Source organism: Camelina sativa, chromosome 9 (genome assembly GCF_030686135.1).
Source record: "Camelina sativa cultivar CO46 ecotype springtype chromosome 9, ASM3068613v1".
NCBI lineage: Eukaryota > Viridiplantae > Streptophyta > Magnoliopsida > Brassicales > Brassicaceae > Camelina > Camelina sativa.
Genome location: NC_141888.1, coordinates 10,813,915 through 10,824,388, shown reverse-complemented (window position 1 = coordinate 10,824,388; position 10,474 = coordinate 10,813,915). Strand labels below are relative to the sequence as shown.

General features: G+C 36.6%; 1 protein-coding gene across 1 annotated transcript; it reads left to right on the top strand.

Moving 5' to 3' along the window:
- The first annotated feature begins 2,988 nt into the window (after positions 1 to 2,988).
- LOC147938050 (uncharacterized) lies at positions 2,989 to 5,973 on the top strand. The gene is made up of 3 exons (XM_087465446.1): positions 2,989 to 3,234; positions 3,318 to 4,334; positions 5,860 to 5,973. Exons 1-3 carry the CDS (start codon positions 3,004 to 3,006, stop codon positions 5,971 to 5,973), a joined length of 1,362 nt encoding a protein of 453 aa, XP_087321572.1. The 5' UTR covers positions 2,989 to 3,003.
- Positions 5,974 to 10,474: the final 4,501 nt, after the last annotated feature.

The following is a 10,474-nucleotide window of genomic DNA, read 5'->3' as shown; positions in this document are numbered from 1 at the left end:
GTCGGTAGGATAACAGGGGGTTAGAGAAGAACCTGGGTTTTTGGAAGATGGGCAAGATCTGTTGTGGAGCTATCATGTCGATAACGGATTTGGGGAGCATCCACAGAAGAGGTGTTGTGAATGAACGAGGCAATTGGTACGCATAGCGGCTGACCGGGAGGATTGAAATGAGCTTTTGCCTCTCCGGTGAAAGCAAATGTAGATCCGTCGAGCTCAATGGGTGGCTTGTGTTCAAGGCGAAAGTCCAGTCGCTTACCATTCCAGATCTGGAGCTGAGAGAACAGGGGGACTTTATTTCCGCTGGCAGTGAGGCTGGGTCTGGGTTACGGAGAGAAGGATTTGTCAGTCTCCTCCGACCGTTGTGTTCGAAGTTGCTTGAGCCTGTGCCTGGATCTGATTGAGAGGATCGTGGTTGTAAAGGTTGCAAGGGGTAGTCAAAAGGGGAAAAAGGGGAAAACGGGGAAAAAAAGAAAGAACAAGAGAACTAAAGACGCAAAGAGAGTAAGGGACGAAAGCTAAGATCAGGGTACCCCGACACCGGCGAGCAAAAGCCCCACCGGCGTCGGAGAATGTTGGGGGTGGCGGCTTCTCGATAATCGGGCTTGGGAGAGAAAGGTTTTAACCTAATCCCTAAAAACCTAAATCACCATATTTTTTGTAACTTCGCAATTTTAATACTTTTTTTATGAGACAAATATGGATACAAACAAAGTAATTAAACTTTGATAAACCAAAACAAGGAATACAAACAATATCAAACATATGTAAAATCACTGAAGTTATACATATGTAGAAAAACATATGTAGTACAATCACTTGATGCTATAACTAGGAAAATCACTCACATTGCAAAATACAACAGTCATCAATTTATGCAGATGTGGCTTCCTCCTCGATATATATATACATGACAGCTGATTAAAGATTTCACGAACTTACATGATATATATATATATGTGTTTGCTCCTTATCATACATATTTTATAGTTATTCGACCACTTACCCGCATTGTCTAAAGGAAAGGTATCCAAGGGGAAAAGGGCCATTTCATACCCGTACACACCTCTAAAGTGCTAATTGCTACCTGTACAAACAAGAAGTGCCAATTTAAACATGTACCATAGGACATTTTACATTTCATACATGTACTCACAAAATCGAGGCAATTGCACAGTCCACGTTAACGGATTTCAGTCAACCGTTATAGAAGCTGACTCAGAATCCACGTGTTTTTTGACATGGCAACGAAGATGCAAAACGACATCGTTTTGATTTGTTTTTCTCGCAAAAAATTGTGGAAATTCCACACTCCGGAGATTCGAACTCATGACCTCACCTGTGTTTAGCTGTAGGACGTAACCAGTTGATCTAACAACATTATTCGATAATAAGATACAAATTAATCTTTATAAACCTAACGTAACATCGATCGAAATCGAAAAAAATCCGGAAATTCACACTCTCGTGGGTCGAACCCGCGATCTCAGATTTTAATAGCATAGGACGTAACCAATTGATCCCACAACTTCATTCGGTTATATCACACAATTTTATCTTTATAAAGTTTAAAGATATCTAAGTCTCAATTAAATAAAATGTCGTCGTTTTGAATTGGGGGAAAAATTGAAATCTTAGGGTTTTTCTTCTTCTTCTCTCAAATCCCGATTTGTGGTTCTTTCTTCTTCTTCTTCTCTGGAATAGGCGACGAGAGAACCGACAAAGATGGACGAAGAAGGTGATCAATTCGAATGGAGAGAGGAAAGAGTAGGACGAAATGAAGAGATAAGGTAAATCGAAGTAGATTTCAATGTCTGATTTCAATTTAGGTTTTATTTTAAGGTTTTAATCTTAGATTTCATGATGCTGTAGTGATTCGAGAGTGAAATTCAATGTCTACAATGGTGGATACTGGGCAAAAGATTACAAAGGTGACGTTTTTTATCTTCAAGGTTCGAAATCGGTAACTATAACATGTAATCCGGAAGAGTTCTTTGTTAAGGTGTCGAATGAGTTTAGAGAAGGAATTTATGGGCATATGTTGTGGTATAAGTTTCCATTTGAGGAACATAAGGAGCGGAAGAGGTTGATAGATTCGGATATGAGTTTTACAAGGATGTGTGATGCGGCCATATGGAGTAGTTGATGTATTTATGGTTAAGTCGTCAGAGCATCCTCATGATGTGGAGATTACTGAGCCCTATGATGCAGAGATTCGAGTTGAGAGGAATGTAGCCTCTTTTCTTGATGAAGACCCGAATTTTGACTACCATGACATACCTCCAAACTCGGATGATGAAGGTGGTGGAGAGAAGTTTGTAAGATTAAAAAAAGGTAGTGGTCAGTTGCAGTTTAAACAAGTGTTTGACACTCTAGAAGATTTCAAAGAGTGTTTGATAGATTATGCTTTGAAGGGAGGATACAACATTAAGCTTGATAGGTGGGGGAAAGAAAAAAATGGAGCTGTTTGTTCAATGGATGGTTGTCATTGGAGGTGTTACTATTCGTTTCATAACCCCATTGGGAAGTGGGTTCTGAAAACATTTGAAGATGATCACAATTGCACACCTGATGGGTATTGTAGATTACTAAAGTCGGCTGTGGTGGCAAAGACGTTTATGGATGAGATAAGGTCAAATCCTGATTATTCACCGAAAGCTATACAATATGAGGTCCAAAAGAGGTTCAATATTATGATCACACCTGATGTATGCAAGAAGGCAAAGAAAAAAGTATTAGATATGATTCACCGTGACCATATAGAGCAGTTCTCTAGGCTCAGAGATTACAAAGATGCAATCCTTGAGTAAGTTATTTTTTTTAATGATTGTGTCCATATTCTAACACTTTTTATGATTGTTTTTATATTCTAACACACATTTTTATATTTTTTGTAGGACTAATCCTAACTCCACTGTGGAGTTAGACGCTATCATTGGTGATGATGGATCAGAACTATTTCGAAGGTTCTATGTCTGTTTTGATGTGTTCCGCAAGTTATGGCCAATGTGGTGTCAACCCATATTTGGTATTGAAGGGTGTTTTATCAAGTCTACATTTAAAGGGCAATTGTTGGCTGCTGTTGGAAGGGACGCCAATAATGGCTTGTACCCCATAGCTTGGGCTGTTGTTGATGTTGAGGATGAGGAGAACTCGACATGGTTCTTAAGTCATTTGAAAGATCATTTTCATCTGCAAGAGGGTCAAGGATTCACAGTCATTTCTAATAGACAAAAGGTATGTTATTGTTCTAATTTCATTTACATTTTAGTTGCCTTTGATATTTGAATCTGATCTAATTGGTTACTTTTCATTTATAGGGCTTGTTAAATGCAGTAAACAGGGTGTTGCCTTATGTTGAACATAGGATGTGTGCTAGGCATATCTATGGTAACTTGAAGGGTGCTTTCCCTAATCAAAATGAAGTGAAGACTCTGTTTTGGCGTGTGGCAGAAAGCTATACGGTTGCTGAATATGAAGCAAACTTGCAAAATGCAAGGAACTATGATATCCGATTATATGATGCCATTATGCAGAGAAATCCCAGGAATTGCAGTTTAGCTTTCTGTTCACCTACAGCCAAATGTGTTGATGTTCACAACAACATATCAGAGTCGTTCAACAATGCCATCGATCCAGCAAGGTACGTACCAATGGTTGAGATGTTGGAGACTATTGGAAGAAGAACCATGGTGCGTTTTGATTTGAGGAAGACTGCGGCCAGTCAGTATACAGGTCGAATCACTGAGAGGGCAAAAGAGATCTTAGAAGAAGAAGCTAAGTACATTAAGTATTGCTCATTTTTCCCAGGTGCAGACGGTAGATATGATGTTCGTGAGTCTGGTATAAATCACAGTGTGAATCTTAGGCTGAGGACATGTGTTTGTAGAAGATGGGATATGAGTGGAATTCCTTGTCGCCATGCTCGTGTGATCACCGAGAAGAAGCTTAATCGTGAAGATTACATTAGCGACTGGTATTTGAACTCGAGGCAGTTATGTATTTATAGTAATTCGGTTGCACCAGTTAATGGTATGTTGTTCTGGCATAGAACTGGTTCTGTTGTGGTACCACCTGCTGCTTTAGTTGAACAGATTGAAAACAGGAAAGGTAAGAAACCAAAGCTGAAGAGGAAGAAAGCAAGGCATGAGTCTCCTACAAAAAAGAAGAAGAAGATTAGTAGAGAGAATAGGATCATGCATTGTAGTCTATGTGATTACCCTAGACACAACAAATTAAGGTGTCCTAATGCTGGAGTGGAGAGATACCAACCACCAAGGAAACCAAGGAAGAAGAAGCAGTCATCAAATGCAACTCAAGGAGCTGAAGGAAGTCAAGTAAGTCAAGAAGCTCAAGGAAGTCAAGCAACACAAGACTAACTTACAATTTGTTGCTTGTTAGGTCTGTTTTTCTTTTTGTATGCCTTGTTATGGAGGTTTCTTAAAACAATATGATATGTATTTGGTTTTCTTAAGACTTGGTTTAAGACAAGATTATTAACATGTTTTCATCATTTTGAATGTCTTATGAGTTTTTTTTTTTTTTAAACCAATATGATCATTCATTCAATACAACATCATACATCATACACCATACATTCACTAAAACCAAATTCAAAAGATAAACCTAAAGAAGAAAATCATCACCAAAGCAAACACTACAATGTTCTTCAAGCTACGAAGCTGCATTTTCAACTCTCCAACCTCCTTCTCAACCACAACCTCACATACACGAGTATCCATTGTGAAAATGCCAATTTCTGATTCACAAACATTGAAGTCTTTTTCCATTTTCATCGAATCTCCTTAAAGCTTAGTAACTTTCTCTATCAAGTCTTCAATCTCTTGAACCATACACGTATCCGTCCACTTGAACACATGACCCTATTGTCCTGTAACATTTATCTAAAGTTTATACACATAACCACAACCAAATGCGAAATTGAGAAAACCACAACCATTGACAAAACCACAATCATTGACAAAACCACAACCATATGCGAAGAAGACAAAACCACAACAATATCCAAAATTGAAACACACTTACATGTTCTCCAAATGGACAAGCATGAAACAGTCTTCTAGGGTTTCTAACTATGTTTGACGTCTTCATCACTACACTTTCTCCACACCGACACTTCTTAGGAAACCCTCTGAATCGCTCACCCATTCTCAATCACTGTAATTCGGTATCAGAGAAGAAGAAAAAGAGTGTTTGGTAGGTTTATCGAACCCAATTACAGAGAAGGAGAAGAAGGAAATAAAACCAAAATAAACCACAAATCGGGATTTGAGAGAAGAAGAAGAAGAACCCTAAGATTTCAATTTTTCCCCCAATTCAAAACGACGATATTTAATTTAATTGAGACTTAGATATCTCTAAGCTTTATCAAGATAAAATTGTGTGATATAACCAAATGAAGTTGTGGGATCAATTGGTTACGTCCTACGCAATTGAGATCTGAGATCGCGGGTTCGACCCATGTGAGTGTGAATTTCCGGAATTTTTTTCGATTTCGATCGATATTACGTTAGGTTTATAAAGATTAATTTGTATCTTATTATCGAATAATGTTGTTAGATCAACTTGTTACCTCCTACCCAAATCACATGTGAGGTCATGAGTTCGAATCTCCGGAGTGTGGAATTTCCACAATTTTTTGCGAGAAAAACGTATCAAAACGGTGTCGTTTTGCATTTTGTTGGCACGTCATAAAACACGTGGAATCTGAGTCATATTATCTAACGGTTGACTTAAATCCGTTAACGTGAACTGTGTAATTGGCTCGATTTTATGCGTACAGGTATGAAATGTAAAATGTCTTATGGTACATGTTTAAATTGGCACCTCTTGTTTATACAGGTAGCAATTCGCACTTTCGAAGTGTGTACGGATATGAAATGGCCATTTTCCCGGTATCCGAGGCATCTCAGCCGCAATATTTGGCTTATCCTCGACATGTTCATGTATATATGAATATGATATAGTATCGACATCAATCTTCTCCAATGAAATTCTATATCCAAACAGATACATCATAAATGTATAAGTAGGTGCATGAGGGGAGTAGTGGATAATCATTTTAAAAAAAAATTGAATTGCTTTTTCTTATTACATTACTTTATTTTGTATTTTACATTTTGTCTTAAATGTATAATGAATATCAGACCACCGAGTGGTGCTGATGTAGTCATATGTCTTTCAGATCCAATTCTTTCTTTGCGTCAATAAAGAAACCTGTCTATTCTACCCATTTAGAAAATTTTAACCCAATTGTTTTCTTTTCAATCAATAAAGAAATTAAAACCAGATTTATTTTTGTTTTATAAAAGATAAAGAAAGCGCTTATTTACAAAAAAAAAAAAAATAATGCATTTTGACAATACAAATGGTATATAGTTCTCTACGGATTTTTATATACAAATAAAACTATTATTGACGTGCAAAATTCAACATAACTAAAGTTTTGTTTTGTTTTCTAATAGAAAACATGCTAAATTTTATGGTATTTTAATGTGATGGTTTAGTTTTGGATCTTAACTGAAAATGTTTTAAAGTCCAATCTGATATTTGTTGGTAAAATTTTGAAAAGATAAATTCTTTTGATATTGAGAGCTGGCCGAATAAAAAGATATATAGATTGAGACTTGAAGGTAATATATATATATATATATATATATATATATATATATATATAGTTGTGGCTGTAAAAATAAGATTTTTTTGAATAAAGGCTGTAAAAATAAGATTACTAAATCACTTCATTCTTAATGAAATAACGTGTTGTACTTTCTACCTTGGTGGATAAAGATAAATGTTTATGTACATGAACTTTTTAAGCGCATTACACGTACCGTAAAAATGATAATAACAAAATCAAATCACTATCTTTTTAATTAAGAACAATTCAAAATTTACAGTGTCTTGACTCTTGACTTCGCAATGTTTACGTTCCCAGTTAGATCTATTTTTAGAAGAGCCTGAAATCCTCTCGATGTCTCTCTCTCTCTCTCTCTCTATGTTTTGAATAGACTACATAGTCAAAGATATCATGAGACAAGGCAGGACTCCATTAGACTATTATTAGAAATTAAATTTATGAAGATGATATGACTAAATAATTCTATGTAAGAGTGTTTTACACATAAATTCCCAAGTGTGTAGGGAACACATGAACAGTTGAACACCTAGTATTGGGGATTTTTGTCTTAATGTGCTTTTGTTAAATATATACAAATGCATGTGCATAACAGAAGCTCCGACCCTACTTCATTTTTCGTTTTAATTAAAATACAGTTACTGTATCTTCTTTTAGTTTTTCCATAATTTAGTAATATGGCCATGTTCTTTTACTAAATCTTGTGACAGCGATAGCGACAGAGTTAAACAACTTATCACGAAGAGTAGAAATAAACTAAACGACACCGGAGCTTAAAGGCAAAAATTGAGTCGTAACAACATCATATGAGTCGCTGAAATTAACAATGACACTTCAGTCATCGTCTTCATTCATTTTCTGCGACAATTCTCCTCTCATTACTGTGTTTTCCTCTCTATCTCAAAACTGTTTTTCTTTTGTTATATCGCTGTCGCAGCGTTTGGTAAAAAAAACATGAACAATAGCTAATTTTTTATATACTAGTCACACAATATTATATATCATCTCCAATGAGAACTTTTTAATTTTCCATAATTTAGTAACATTTTTTAGGTTAAAAAAAAAACATAACGACTTGGGATATTTATCAACTATAGTGTTGGTGTTAGAACTCAAAGATGGATATTGGATAAATAAATCTCATTATAATATTTTGGATGAATATTAGTATGAGGTATAATGCAAGTTAATTCTGTTGATACGAAAAGAATATTGGGATAGAACAAGTTCATACTGGAATTTGGGATATTAAAACATATAATCTAAAAGATTTATTTTAATCATATCATGCAAGAAGTAAATCAAAACGATTGAATCGACCAATTAATAGAGCATTGAAGACATGGTTATAAAGAAAAAAATTATAAAATAAAAATTAAAAATATATGATAAAAGACCATTCTGAATTACTCTAAAATTAGTTTTCTACACTCTCTATCCTAGTTTTTTTAATATTGATTTTTTTTCATCTTCTCCCTATTTTGCTAATTTTTACGTCCTTTTTTACGTTATATTCTCGTTTGTAAAATATTTTGGTACCATATCTCTGATCAGTTAGACTTACAAATCCGATTCTACATATACAAATAGGATTTGTTTGTGGGAAAAGACTTTAAAAAAAAAATTCTTAACTCCAAAGTACAAAAAAATGGTAGGAAATGGAACCCCCCATTCAAACCAGCGAGCATATCACCCTTGGCGAGATCTTGAAAGATTAATTGGCTAATGGTTGACTTAGGCCACACGATAATAAGTCAAACCTTGAACATACAACTAAAACTAAAGGGTTTATAATCTCTTCAGGTTTATAGTAAACTTGAAAATGCTCATTCTGTAATTAAGAATCAGTCACATATTTGGAGTTTAGTGGTAATATCAAAATCAATACTATAACACTGCCCATTTTTGTGGAACGATTAGAAATATATCATGATAAACTGAAATTGACCCTAGATTTTATACATGTTTTTTTTTGAACAAACATGAATTTTCATTCAATCTAAACCCCAAAGAGAGGTGAGTTCTTATAGCATGATTCAAGATAGACATAGAAAGTTAAAGATAGGGGCTCCATGAGCTTAACAAATGGATCTTTAAACTGAAAAAGTTTTACAATATTTGAGAAGTCTATTGGAACCAGAGCGGGTTCATACTCGAAGTCAGGCTTCACGAGATCCTCGACCAGCGGGTGGTCATAAGTAGCTCTAGCGGATGACGCATTTGAGCTTTTAAATGGATGTTCCACAGGGGAACGCTTGTGGGGGTTTTTAGCCAACATGAGAGGGTTCAAGAGCATGGGATCAAAGACCTTTAAGCTTTTAGGAACATACCTCATGATTCTAGATGAAGCTATAATCGGGAAACACAGGGAATGGGTGTCGAACCGTAACAAAGCAGGTGGGTCATCCCTCACATGGCAATGGAGGTAAATGAATTCCACACAAAGCTTGTAGTCGGTTTGGTCCTGGAAAATGTCAACAGACCCAAGCTTTCGATCTAATAGCGGTAGATGGTACATGGCATCAAAGGGTTTAATAATAGGGTTCAAGCAAGCTGTCGGATCAGATTCATATTTAAGGTTACACAACGCAAGCATCCGAAAAGAGCTAATAAGCTGACCTCGACAAACATATCTATCAAGTAACTCTGAAGACACCAATGTTCTGCTACAGAGGATTCCTCGACTTGACCAAGCAGAGATCATTGGTAATAAAGAAGTTGAACTTGACTTAAAACTATCAGTAACAGACATAGGTAGAGGAGTTTTAACACTAGTCATACATTGTCGCAGGTGGATCAGCGAGTTCTCACGCTCATAAAGCAATGACCAAGTAGACATCAGCAGCAGGAATTCAAGATATTTGAGCGGATGTATCCAAAGGGATAACATTCGTAAGGAGGTTGAAAACACAGACCTGGGTCTCAACAGATAAGAGCAGGGATCATTATTTTTGGTAGTGGGCCAAAGGGTGGTAACTGGGCCTGGCAAAGGATGCAGGTCCATTAGCGGGAACCCTAGAATCTCACCAGCTGAACAGGAGGTGGCAATGGAGTGGCGGCGTACTGGCGAGTAGACATTCCGACTGGAGCCACTAGACACCGGTGGGGACAGGGTCGGCGAAGATCTGGAGTACCAAGCCTTCACAGCGGATCTATGCCTTTGGAAAGGCGGGTTTACTAGAGGATTTGGGGAGAGGGCTTGAATCGGGATGAAGGTCGACAGTGAACTCCCTCGCCGTCTATCTCCAGAAGATGATCGAATATTAAAGCTTTTAACAGGGGAGAGAGGGTTTGAGGATGATTTTGAGCGATTTGAAGTGATATAGACATGCACCAACAAAGGAATAAAAAGGAGCAAAGCAAGCAAAAAGCAACAAAGATAGAACCAGAGACCCGACACACCGGCAAGCCGGAGCTTCGCCCGCGTCGGAGCAGTAAACGTTTGAAAGCTTCTCGATATTTGGGCCTAAGAGAGAAAAGAGTATTTCTTACACTTTTACCAACCCTTCTTCCCTCTCTTTGTTTTTCAATTTTTTAAATTTTATACATGCTTATAAGTAAAATTCCTCTCTCACAGTGGCCAACATGGAGGTCGAGATCACCTATTGAGGGCCCTAATACACTTCCACCAATCTCACTCTTATCGTTTGATATAAAGATTCTAAACGTCCGAATGAAACCAAAAAGCATAACAAAAAATCTGGAATGCAAGGATTTGTAAGTCGAGTTTGCTTATGGTTATAAATGATCGAAGTGATAAATCTTAGAATTACGAAATTGATATTCTCCAAAAATCAAATAAATACAAATATGCAAGCT

Coding starts and splice junctions, on each gene's coding strand:
- LOC147938050 (XM_087465446.1), top strand. CDS start 3,004: ATGTGGTGTCAACCCATATTTGGTATTGAAGGGTGTTTTATCAAGTCT. Junction 3,235..3,317: donor TCATTTCTAATAGACAAAAG/GTATGTTATTGT, acceptor TTTCATTTATAG/GGCTTGTTAAATGCAGTAAA. Junction 4,335..5,859: donor AAGGAGCTGAAGGAAGTCAA/GTAAGTCAAGAA, acceptor TTGTTTATACAG/GTAGCAATTCGCACTTTCGA.